General features: G+C 35.9%; 1 protein-coding gene across 3 annotated transcripts; it reads left to right on the top strand.

Annotated features, from left to right (window-relative positions):
• The first annotated feature begins 2,388 nt into the window (after positions 1-2,388).
• LOC107659195 (chromogranin-A-like) lies at positions 2,389-13,402 on the top strand. Of its 3 annotated transcripts, none has more exons than XM_016448044.1 (8): positions 2,389-2,603; positions 3,297-3,346; positions 4,475-4,568; positions 6,645-6,713; positions 6,968-7,051; positions 9,341-9,649; positions 12,264-12,622; positions 13,198-13,402. In XM_016448044.1, the coding sequence occupies exons 1-8, from the start codon at positions 2,558-2,560 to the stop codon at positions 13,279-13,281; spliced, it is 1,095 nt and encodes a 364-aa protein (XP_016303530.1). In that variant the 5' UTR covers positions 2,389-2,557; the 3' UTR covers positions 13,282-13,402. The 3 variants fall into 3 exon arrangements, with proteins under 3 accessions (XP_016303530.1, XP_016303529.1, XP_016303531.1); XM_016448043.1 differs by having other exon boundaries at positions 12,255-12,622; XM_016448045.1 differs by lacking the exon at positions 6,968-7,051 and having other exon boundaries at positions 12,255-12,622.

Genomic DNA, 13,402 nt, shown 5'->3' with positions numbered 1-13,402 from the left:
ATTTTGTCCTCTGGGAATTTCTGGGAAAATAGTTAAGCAAATTGCTCATTTTGTTCAACCATGTACATTATAAAATAAATCTGATTTCCATGCATGACTGAATAAAACAGCACTGTGCAGTTTTGCATATAATTCCACAGGGTAAAACTTAGAATTTACACATTTTAATATAACTTAATTGCTTGGAAAAAAATTATTGCAAAACTCAGGAGCAAATGTGACCATAATGGTATGTTTTTTTTTGTGTCCATTTCAAACTGATACAAACAGGAAACCATTGTTTCCTCTGAAGGAAATTGGATGCAATACATCACAAGCATGTACTCATACTCCTACTGACTGTTCGATTTTCATTCCATTTTAGTGTGTCCAGAATAGAAAAATAGCATTATCTTCTCATTACAAATCAATGGTCAACATGTCTGCTGCCTCGAATTTCTTGCTTTTCTGCAATGTATCTGTTTAACTCAATATAATTTTCCCAAACGGGTAAAATGTGTAAACAGCTGCCTCTGATGTGCACATTATCAAAACCCACTAGGGTAGAGCCTTGCTTTCTGTGTCACCTACGAATAATATGATAAATGAAGTCTGAATGGCTTGTTGAGATGCACAATGAGTGGCTGATATATTGTTTTCATGAGCTACAAGGACAGTTATTCACCTTTTGCAATCAACAAAGAGAGCATATTTCCATCAAAACAACCTATTAAAACATAAAAGAATAAGTGGTGAACAAATAATTAAGCAGAAACATTTTATCAGATTTGCATGTGAATTGAAAACCTACACAACAGGTAGAAGAGCTGTAGTAAATGTTGTAGTACGTAATTGCATGACGCTCTCCCACATCTAATACTCTGCTTCCTGCTCACATTGACTCTCTTTCATCCCCTGCCACTCTTTCTAATGCATCTTTGCTGTGCTCAATAAATTAGTTGGTGGGATAATCACATATGGTTCCCCTGAGGTCCATCATTTACTGCCTATGCCAATGTTTAATGCAGTCCTTTTCTAATTGAATTACTTTCTGTTTTGAATAGCAGGCACTACTGACCGACTTCTGTTTGGTATTCAACACAAAGATTCATGCCAAACAGCCTGCCATTCATTTTGCTTTATTAGGGACTAAATTACTACAATTTGATGTTTTTTTACTTTAATATTTTACTGTACAGACATTTTAGTGGAAATCATGATCTACTTGTGCTCAAAGCCATTTTATTTGAGTAATGCGTGGGATCTTTATGGGACCTCATAACTAATAAGACATCTGTGTGGATGATATATGTGAGTGATGTCAGTTTACCAATGCAGATTTGACCCATATTATATTTTAGGCATGTCCAAGATTATAACTTTTGAATTAACTTTAACTGTCACCCGTCCCCTCTGTGGGACGCCTAAGTTTACTTCACTTTATTTCAATTAAATCCTAATCTAATCATGACAAACTATATATCGTTGGAAAGGTCTAAGACTCCTAAATAGATATTTTACCAATGTTTTTGTTAAAAATTATGTAAGAAGAGTAATAGATTATTTTTTGACAAGAGTGCACCTCAAAAATCTACATCATAACGAGTTCTGACCTTTGTCACAAAAAGTCTTCTTCGTTGCCTTTTTCTCTATCACACTTTAGAAATCATCAGAAATTATATATCAATTGAAAACTTTAAATCTCAAAATTCATAATTTGAAACCCACTTTAAAATCAAACATTGCATTACCATGAAAATGGTACATCAATACCATGTTACAAAATGTTTTCGTTCATGAATTATAAAAATTTAAGTTTGAATCGTGCACTTTCACGTCTATGTTCAAAAATGTGAGTGACAGTTAAGGGGTAAGGGAAAAAATAAGCTACAGCCTTGTTTTGAAATGCCTTTAGGAAAGGGTGATCCTATGCTTTTGCTTGCCTTTGGTCTCAAGCAGAATATGAATAGATTGAAAATCAAGCAAACCACCATCAGACAATAAGGCTTGATGTGATACATTTTAAAATGAGAAAAATTAGGGAAATAAATAAATACATTTCTTTAGACGATCCAACACACCCTTCTACAAAATATGGGACCCCAATTATCGAATAGAATTCTGCTTATAGCCTATAATAAGTAGTATGTATATTATGTGTATTATTACTAGTATAAATACATTTAAATAATTAAGCAAATGTATGAAATTAAAGCAGCTGTTTACATCCATATATGCATATAGTAATATAATAATTATTATTATGAACTTTTTTCTTTATCATTTAGTAGATGGTGAACTAAGCAGCTGTGCTTCACACTGATGTCATTTCCTCTTCATCAAGTCTTCTATATAAAGGCCGCTTCGCTGCGGTAGTGAGTATAGTGACATTGAGGCATTGTGATCCTGCGAAACAAATAAGAGCAGGCGCCTTATTATATGCGCATAATGCATCCATAAGTCAGCGAGTGTTTTGATTCACTCTGAGGAAAGGAAAGTACTAGCGTTCATTCGCTTTCCTCTGGCACGACGGTTCGTCTCTTTTAAATAGAACGGTTGCCTGCGCTTCATTACGAAGATGATCGCACGAGGATGCGCTGCTCTCGTGGTGCTGGTGAATTTTGGTAAGTGTGCAAGATGTACAAATAATCACGTAACGTGTTACGTTATTGTGGGAATACTTCGTGTAATTTGGATGATTAATTGATTCTGTTGTGTTGACTACATTTTTTACATGTGAGCTGTGCCGTGTCTCTGTCAGCACCAAGGACAGCGGATAAAACACTTGTGAGGAGCACAAAAGGCTTTTCACGCTTGACATTTGTAAACGTAATCTCTTTACACGCTTTACAGTGATAATACTTAGTCTTTTAGTAATTAATCCTCTTCGAGATTTCGCATTGTAAACCCAGGGTTAACGTTCTTATTTACATATTTATAAAGTCATTAAAATTATTTAGACAAATACAGCAATAACCGCTTGTCTACTGTATCTACGTAAATCTCCCGACGTAGATCCACTCTAGTTGTTTTATACTAACTATAAAACATGCAACACAAATAATAATGCGTCCGTTAATGCGTTTCCCGTCGTTGTTCGGCATTTTAACGGTTTCCCTCAGATTACAAACGGCGAGTGAAAGTTTCTGCGACGTGCAAAGAACATGAATATTTAATGAGCTAAGCACTGAAGCAGTTTATGATTGGTTGTCTGTTGCTAAACGACTCGCGCACCCTCGTTACTTAACCAAAAGATTAAACCTAGCTTTCACACAGAGTCGTTTGTTTTTGCTTATCAAAACTCTCTCTCTTTCCAGTCTTCTCCGTACCTGTCTCTCCAGGTCACATGGACGATAAGGATGTGAAGGTATGAGTTGATAAATCATTGTTTAACAAACAAAATATTCGTTTTCGTCTTCACTACTGTTCAGTATTATTTTAATGTGTATTTGGAGCAGCCTTTTGGAACATAAGGATGCACAGAATGACAGCAGCCATAGTCCATGCTGTCAGGAAGTGTGGAGGAAAGCAGCATAAGTGAAACAGTGACTCAACAACACGATTTCAGCCTAGTGACAGCTGGTGCCATGTGTGCTTACTCAGAGGAGGCTACCAACTACAGATGACTGCAAACTGTGCGTTTAAACTATGATGAACTGAATTTAAACGTAAACCGAAGTTGGATTGCGCTCATTTAACTTAGTTGAGATTGTCACATGATTCTTTCCTGTCCTTGCCGAAGAAAAACATCTTAAGAGAGGCTATGTTTTGATAGAGGACACTTCTGAAATGTGTGTAAATCTGAAGTTTTGAGGCGAAAGACATCGGCAATGTCAAGTTGCAAACAGATGCAGTTCTTCTCGGTAAAATGATAATGCCATTTCAGCAACACTTTGGCCTTACTGGGGGAGGCTGTTTTTCCCTGACAGCAGAGAAATGTTTGACTTTGGGGGAATGTGGAGCCAAACAAATCGCAGAGAAGGGTGAGAGGGATGAAAGCACTGAGGAGGAAATGACATTGATTGAAAGTGAAATGTAAGACAGTAAGGATGGCTATAATGGGGGGTTTTGAGATATTGTTGGCATGCTGGATCTGTGTCCTCTGTCATATTGATCTCATGAGTGCATGGAGTCCATATATACACACCACTATTTAAAAACAAGGATGCATTACATTTATTAAATGCATATTTGAAAGATTTCTAAAGGATCATGTTACGCTGAAGACTGGAGTAATGGTTACTGAAAATTCAGCTTTTCCATCAGGAATAAATTACATTTTAAAATATATTCAAATAGAAATAATATTTTAATTTAAATTGTATATTTCACAATATTACTCTTTTTACAGTATTTTTGATCAAATAAATGCTGCCTTGTTGAACATAAGAGACGTCTTTCAAAAACATTAAAATAACTTACCATTCCTAAATTTACAAAATAGCTTAAAAATGTCACACCATTTCCTAACCCAATCTTCTCTGTCTTTGTATAGGTGATGAAGTGTATTGTGGAAGTAATTGCAGATGCCTTGTCCAAGCCTCATCTCATCCCAGTCTCCCAGGACTGCCTTGAAACCCTCAGTGCTGGTGAGTGCCTGCATTAGTGACACCTGGACTGCTATTATTTCCATATATTTTGCTGCACTTGGGTGCATTTCCTTCCTATCATCAGCAGTGACCTTCCCGATATGATCAATATATGCTATCATTGCTGCTGTGACTGCACGTTTCGGATAGTTGAAAGTTAATGGAGCAAAGTAACGAATGACATTAGCACAGGAGTCATAGTGTGAAGTTTTGCCGTGCACTGTTCAGTCACATTGCAGGGTCTTTTTTTCCTTGATACTTTAATTGTAGGAAAATCAATCATTCTATTAGCAAGGCAGGTATTGTTACTGAGATAACGCTTACAACAGTGAAATTAAACACTCTGTGAGAGGCTTACACAATGAGTCTAGGACAAAGAAACAGTGAAGGACAGAGACTGACAGAAGGAGAGAGGAGGACCGATAAGTTGAGAAAAGCAGAATTTTATAAAGACACTGTTAAAAGCATTACTATTTTTAACAGGAAAAGTGCTATCCTAAAAAATTTAAGTGTTAGTTAGTTACCTTACCAAAATATAGTAAAATTATTATATTGAAAAGCATTACTATTTTTAACAGGAAAAGTGCTATCCTAAAAAATGTAAGTGTTAGTTAGTTACCTTACCAAAATATAGTAAAATTATTATATTGTATTATATTATATTATATTATATTATATTATAAGTAATAATAATGATAATAATAATACAATTATTATTATCAAATTAATTAAAACATTTAATTTGAATAAAATGTATTTTAATTTTGAACAAAATATTGTTACAATTATAATTTTTACATTTTTAAAAAGAAAAAGTATAAATCATCATATATAGTATGAACCACCTTATAATTAATAGCGAAAGGGACATTCTCACGATTCTCTGTTTAAACCCACCCTTTTTATTATTAATACAGTAAGAAAAATTATTTAATAGTTCAAAAAAGTTTGTGTATTAAAGTGTATTAAAATTGTATCATTAAAAGACATACAGTTAGTAACTAAAATATACAGTAGGCTAATCACTGTAAACTACATCTATAACTGAAACTAAAAATAAAACCACAAAAATCATTAGTTGAAATAAAATAAATGAAATGAAATAAAATGTATTAAAATTATTTCTCATTTTAATTTAGTGTAACCTGATGAACTAATATAATTAAAGCTAAAACTGAAATAAAAAGGAACAAAAACTATATAGACATTTAAAAACTACTAAAAATGACAAAATACATCAACATTACTAAAACTTGAAATAAAATAAAATGAAAATGGACAATATAATTATTTTTTTTTTTCTGATAAATAATGGTTAATGGTTAGAGAGTCTGACTTGTAACTCAAAGGTTGCGGGTTCGAGTCTCAGGTCCGGCAGGGATTGTAGGTGGGGGGAGTGAATAACCAGCGCTCTCTCCACCCTCAATACCACGACTGAGGTGAGACCTTTGAGCAAGGCACTGAACCCCCAACTGCTCCCCAGGTGCCGCAGCATTGTGTGCTTGTTCTCTACTCACTGCTGTGTGTGTGCACTTGGATGGATTAAATGCAGAGCACAAATTCCAAGTATGGGACACCACACGTCACATCCTTTCCTTTCCATAAAATAAGAATGATATACAGACACCAAAATGCCATTCCCTAATGCTTGTCCATTATATGTCAATTCTGTACAGCAATATTCTGGCAACTACAGCTGTCAGTTTTGTACCATAACTTTAACAGATTGCGAAGAAGCTTGGCAGAGAAATAAGACAGACTGAGAAAGTAAGGAGTAGAGTGAATAGCATTGCCATCGAGTGTGCAGCCGACTCTGCATGCACTCCTTTGTCGGTCAGCAGAAAAGGAAAAGCTTGACTCAACATTAATTCAACGCAAATCTCTCCTCTCCCCCTCTTTATTGTTTTCACTTTCTCTCTTCTCTCTCAGCGGGCATGATGATTAATAGTGCTGCTCAGGAGAAGGCAGTACATTTCAGGGCAATTAATGCAAATAATGTAAAAAATAAAGTGCTGACTGCTAAAAATAGTGTTTGGTGTTTGGAGCTGTGTGTGAGGTGTACCTTGTATTTTCCAGATGACAGGCTTGTGAGCATCCTGCGCCACCACAACTTTCTCCGAGAGATGCAAGATATTGCTGCAGAGGGTAAGAGGCAGATGCTCCAGATTTGATTGGGACAGCATGAACTAACTCTGTTTCCTATGGAGAAACGCTAATGGCAGCAGAATGACAGTTGAGTGCTAATGGCTTTTTTGGCAGCAGTAGGTCATTTGAAATGTAGAGCAGAGAATTGGATAACACTGCTGATGAACTCTGAAGGAGAATCCACACATTCTGTTTTATTGCCAAGATGCTGCTATGTCTGCTTGTGACCATTTCCCCACCAAACTGCTTCTTAGGATCCAATGAAAGAGCACAGAAGCACCCAGGAGATGCAACTGAACATGTGACTAGCCTCACTAGAGACACAATGAAAACTGCAGGTGAGATTAATCCACTTCTTAATTGCCACGGAACATGACTCTATGCTAGTCTGATACATCTTTATTTATTTCTTTACATTTCCATACGGAAATGTTATATATGAGAGTGTTATTGCCATATATGCAGTGTTGGGGAGTAACTAGTTACATGTAACGGAATTACGTAATTTAATTACAAAATAAAAGTAATTGTAATCAATTACAGTTACTGAGAAAAAATGTGTAATTAAATTACAGTTACTTATGAAAATGTTAAGGATTACAAAGGGGGTTACATCTTCTTTTTTTCATACACACTCCCACATACAGATTTAATTGATTTCTTTTATAAATTGCAGTGACTGCTCTAAAATATGAAACTCCAATGTTTCAGGAGTTTAGAACATGCTTATTCGATAACTTTTATTTCCTATACGGGTTTATGTATAGCTATGCTTAATTTTTTAAAGATTAACTGTTTTTTCCCAAGGCATTGTTGTGTAAATGTTTGAAAATGATTAACAGTTGCAAATAAACATTCATTAGAAATGTAGAAAAGTAATCAAAAGTAATCAGTTACATTACTTTAATAAAGTAATTGAAAAGTTACACTACTTATTACATTTTAAGTAGGGTAACTTGTCCTTCCCAACACTGCATATATGTTTTATATATATATACATACATACATATTTTCAAATATTTACATACTCTGGATAGATGAATGTTAGGGCATATAGAAAATTTCTGTGGAAAATGTTATGTACATATGTTAATTATATCCATATGAAGATTTTTTTATATGGTATAATTTGTAGCAACCATATTTGTCAACAATATATTTTATTTATGTGTATAACTTTATTAAAACAACATATATGCAAAAATCTGTATATTGTGTAAATCTGTATAGTAAATTTTTTTGCAATGTATATTTTTTTAAATGCATGTGTGTCTTTTATATTTACTCATATAATATCAAGCTGTATTGATGAGTTTTAGGATGGATATACATGTACGTGACATATATGTCCAAAAATGTTCATACATATTTGTGTGGGCTAGATATAGATGTTAATATATTGTTTCAATTTCTAATAGGTTTCATTTGTGTTTTTACATACTATGACAATATATCGCAGTTTAATATATGTTTAAGATATATTTCATTTGTGTATGGGTTGTTTTATTACATTATTATATTATATATTTTTATATGCATGCTTATACGCTTTGCATATAAGAGAAGAAAGATGAGAGATTGTTCTAATCTTAGAATAAATTCCAGGGAAAAAAACAAATGCTGCTTTGATTTAGCATTGCTTGTCACTCTTCAAAGGATAGAAGTCAGTCATTCAGTGCTCTCCAAGCACATTTTAGTGTGAACCACTGTGTTCTGCTCTATAGTGCTGCACTTAGCAGCATTCTGACAGAATCAGGGCAGAGGGCATCTGTCTCTTCCAGTCTGCATCGTTTCTTGTTGGTGCAAATGCATACTACCAGTGGTATAATATTGAGCTTGTAAAATTTCTTATGTCCACCAACTTGGACTTTTGTCTTGGATATGTCATATCTCAAGTCTGTGGGCACAAGTGTGTGGGTAATAAATATCATTCTGTACTTACAGTGTGAGAGTCAAGTAAAACTGATTGTGTTTTAAACGTCCCCTTAATTTGCGAGTAGGTTGTCAGTGTACTTTGCTGTGCATTTCATTTGACCTCATTCAAAAGTGCTGACCTTGAAAATGGTGTCATCTCTTTGTATGATCGCTTGCATTGCAATTACACATATTAAGCCGTGTCAGTCTACTTATGGTCAGTCTGCTTAACTTTTTCCTGAGGTTAACGTGTTTTGAACACACCATCTATACTGTATGTTCTTTTGCAAGTACTGCACTGCTGAGGTCAGACAGATTGATCCAAAGAAAAACCACGTACAACAGTCTGTTCCACAGCCTTGCACTTTCATTAAAAGCCACTGTAGCAGAATTCATCACAGACAAATCAAATCTAAAGGCTTAGAACCTGAAGACCTGAAAGAAACAAAAACAGATCTCAATAAAGTCTGTCTATCATACAGTATATAAATCAAACCCTAAGGCTCTGACCTAAAGAAACCCAGTCTGCGTTTCACAAAACACAAAACATTTATTTATTTTGATATATGAATATAATAATTTAGTATCATATATGAATGAACATGAAAACATCTGAACAAAAGAATAACACTATATAATTACAATTTCTTTATTCATTTAAATAATACAAAAATGAGCACCTAACCTCAGTGTAACCCTTTACCATTCTACAGATGATCAGTCAATGTTGGTTGTCTTGGATAAACCAGAAGAAGATGCAGAGAAGAGAGGAGCAGGAGATGAGAGCTCCAGGGAGAGTGAGGAGACAGAGCAGGAGTCTCAAAAACGCAACCAGATTGCTGAGGAAGAGGAGCTTGAAGAACATGAGAGTCCTAGCAATCACATTTCCAACTCCATAAACCCAGAGCAGAACAGAGAGTCACAGGAGGAGGCCACAAAAAGGGAAGAGGATACACAAGAGGAGAAGAAACACTCCAGCTTGGAAAAGGAGAAGGAAAATGATCCGGCTCACCATAAAGATGGTAATGATGAATGCGATGTGTGGGATGCCATATGCGCTACTTTCTGAGTTGATCTTTGAGTTGAAAGCTATATTCAGTATGATGTGGTATAACAAGCAATATTCTGACTGTAGATGAGGTGTAAGGATGCATTACCGGCCCGTTGGGCCCAGTGCCCTGGGACCTCTCAAATTCAGGGACCTCCTGCTGAGAAGCTTGTGGCTCAATACCTGGAAACAAGCCACTGCAGATGTCCAAATGATAGATGAATAGTGCTTGAATGTGTGCCAGAAACTACTGCCACGATGTGAAATACACAAACAAATGAAATATGTCACTTGTTCCAGGCTCCTCCATAGCGCCAGCAGATGTTCTACACTACTAGATTTCTTGATTTATTACGATCCCGAAACTCTCGATTCAGTTAGATTTCAATTCAGTTCTGATTTCATTCCAGTTTGATTCAGTTCTGATTCATTTGGGTGTATTTCAGCTATAATGTCCACTTTGCTTAAAGGGATAGTTCACCCAAAAATGAAAATTCTGTCATTAATTACTCACCCTCATGTCGTTACAAACCCGTAAGACCTTCGTTCATCTTCAGAACACAAATTAAGATATTTTTGATGGAATCTGAGAGCTGTCTGACCCTGCATAGATAGCAATACAACTGAAATGTTCCCAAGTCCAGAGATGCAGCAAGGAGATCGGTAAAATAATCCATGTGACATCAGTGGTTCAACCGTAATTTTACGAAGCTACGAGAATACTTTTTGTGCACAAAAGAAATAAAATAACGACTTTATTCAACAGTTCGTATATTCGATATTCTCCAAAATGGCGCTACAGGGTGACGCGGAGGAGACGAATTGTTGAATAAAGACGTTATTTTTTTTCTTTTGTGCACAAAAAGTATTCTCGTAGCTTCGTAAAATTACGGTTGAACCACTGATGTCACATGGATTATTTTACAGATCTCCTTGCTGCATCTCTGGACTTGGGAACATTTCAGTTGTATTGCTGTCTATGCAGGGTCAGACAGCTCTCAGATTCCATCAAAAATATCTTAATTTGTGTTCCGAAGATGAATGATGGTCTTAGGGGTTTGAAACGACATGAGGGTGAGTAATTAATGACAGAATTTTAATTTTTGGGTGAACTAACCCTTTAAATATAAAAAAATCTCTCTCTGCTATTGCTGTAAATAACACCAAGGCAGTGTTTCAAACTGATAACTGTTTTTTTTTTTAAATATTTATTAAAAGAACTGATTTATAAGAGTCATTCATTTCAGGATTCAGGCTACACAGATCGTGCTGTATGTTTTTGATTCACTACAAAGAACCAGCTCAAAAGAGTCATTTGTTTGTGAATTGGACTATACTGGTTGCACTGCATGGTTTTGATTCATTAAAAAGAACCGGCTCATAAGGGTCAGTTGTTCGTGAATCAGATAGCACTGGTAACCAATGTAGGTTTTAGATCCACTAAAAATAACAGACTCATAACAATCGTGAAATGGACACTGGTGCCATTCATTTGATAAGAGTTACATAACTCAGGTAAAATGTGATTTCTTGATGCATTAGGTAAATATTAATAAAAAAAAATTGCTATGTAATGTTTTGTTTTGACAAAACATAGTAAATTCTAATTAGTGATTATGAGTTATAACAACAGAACATCAATATTTTTACTTCGCTCTAGTCACGCAACATTGTCATTTCTTTAGATTTTAATTATGTGTTTTTCTCCTCTTTGTGGCTTTTCATCTCAAAACTGAGGTATTATTTAGCACATTTACAATTGTTATTTGGCCATTACATTATACATTTGTAACATGAATGGCCTCAAAGTATCATAATCCATCCATGATCAGATGTGTACAGCTTTAAGCCCAGCAGATGAACAAATAGCCATAGTGCTCCTACTAACAAATTGTCACCCCTCCTTCATTCGATCAATAGCAACGTAATCACTACTCTTTGAAAGTGTGACTGTGAGTAACAGGGATGTCCAGGGAGAATTCATATAACAGGCACTTGTTTATTTCATTGAAGAGGTTAGGAATAACAGCTGGAGATTGTGTCTAAGACACAACAAGGTTAAAACGGGACAGGAGGGAGGGATGGGGAATGAAGATTGATGGGGGAATTTAGCAGTGCTCCATGAACAGGCCGGTGTGACAGTGCCTCCATCTATGTAATGAAATCCACGCTGTGCTGTGGCCCGCTGAATCGATTCAATAATTGATGTTGGAGGCCATCCAGATCAGCAAGCTGCCTGTAGCTTGTTAAAAGTGGCCCCTTAGATCTCAGATGAACTTGGTGAAAAATGCCAGACATTTCAGGTGACTTTGCTTTAGTGTGTCTGTTAATAGAAACAATGATTTGGGAATCTGTATTCATGAGTACAGATAGAAGAACAGGACGGGGGCTTATATTTCAGGATAAGAGGCATCAAGCAGTGAGCTGGCAAGAGAGAGCATTTCATTTAGAAGAGTGCTGGGTTTGCTGATGCTGCACTAAAGTAAATGTGTGTGTGTGTGTGTGTCTGTGTGTGTAGAATAGAGAGAAGAGACTGAGATAATATAATAATTATAACTTTGTTTCCTTTTTATCTGAAGGGGAAACAGCCACAGATGATCATGAAGCAAACCCCGACATAAAACAATCCATCATGGAGGACAGCGAGGAGCACAAGGGAGCTGAAACAGAGAGAACACATTCAAAAGAAGAGCTGGAAGAAGAGGAGGAGAAGAAAAGAGAAGTTGGAGTGAAGCGCTGGAGTCATGTGAGCAAACTGTCCCACAAGAGAGTAGAGGCAAGCCCAAAGCTGGATGAGCACTGGGAAGCACCACAGCACTCTAAGGAGAGAGAAGGTCAAGAGGGGGAGCTGTGGAGGAGCCCTGAGGAGCAGGAGCTGCAGCTCATGGCACAAACTCAACCACAGGACAAACGAGATGAAGAGGGCAGCGGCAGCAGAAAGACAGGGGTAGGACTCTTACACGTTTTCTTAATGTTTAAAACACAAACAGTATTTTTCTTCTGAGGAACACAAGTAGAATGTTTTTTTTCTTTACGTGGCTTTCAGTGAATCCATGGTTCATAGTGACCATGTTGGTCAAGCTTCAAAAATGACAAAAACAACAAAAATAATCCATGTGACTAATTCCAAATCATCTGGAGTCATACTATAGTTTTGTATTGATATTTTATAGTTTTTTTTCTGAATAAATTTAAAAATATGTATATGAAAATGACAATCAGTATACTGGAATGATTTCTGAAAGATCACGTGACACTAAAGACTGGAGTAATGAATGCTGAAAATTCAGCTTTAACATTATAGGAATAAATGACACTTTAAAATATATTAAAATAGAACAGAACAATTAGAATAGAATAGTTATCCTAAATTATTAATTTCAAAAAATTATAAATGCAAATAGATAAATACGGTCTTGGCGTGCATAAGAGACCAAACTTTTAAATGGTAGTGTACATGTAAATGTTCATGAAGCATTTTAAAATGAACTAATGGCCTGATTTTCTCTCTTCTGTTATCAGGATGCTGAGATCGAAAGTCTGGCTGCCATTGAGTCTGAACTGGAGAGTGTGGCTCAGAAGCGCCATGATCTGAGACGAGGCTGAGCTGCTCCAGCTCTTCTTCTCTTTCCACTTTGCCCTTCATCTCTCCTTCAGTAGAAAGGCATGTTAACTGGAGATGAGGCTCTCACCTTCTTGCTCAGTCCACAGCAGTGCAAGCTCTTAT

Source organism: Sinocyclocheilus anshuiensis, unplaced genomic scaffold (assembly GCF_001515605.1).
Source record: "Sinocyclocheilus anshuiensis isolate Anshui unplaced genomic scaffold, SAMN03320099.WGS_v1.1 scaffold423, whole genome shotgun sequence".
Lineage (NCBI taxonomy): Eukaryota > Metazoa > Chordata > Actinopteri > Cypriniformes > Cyprinidae > Sinocyclocheilus > Sinocyclocheilus anshuiensis.
The sequence above is the reverse complement of the archived record's forward strand: the minus strand, read 5'-3'. Positions and strand labels throughout refer to the sequence as shown.

Coding starts and splice junctions, on each gene's coding strand:
- LOC107659195 (XM_016448043.1), top strand. CDS start 2,558: ATGATCGCACGAGGATGCGCTGCTCTCGTGGTGCTGGTGAATTTTG. Junction 3,347..4,474: donor TGGACGATAAGGATGTGAAG/GTATGAGTTGAT, acceptor GTCTTTGTATAG/GTGATGAAGTGTATTGTGGA. Junction 12,623..13,197: donor GCGGCAGCAGAAAGACAGGG/GTAGGACTCTTA, acceptor TTCTGTTATCAG/GATGCTGAGATCGAAAGTCT.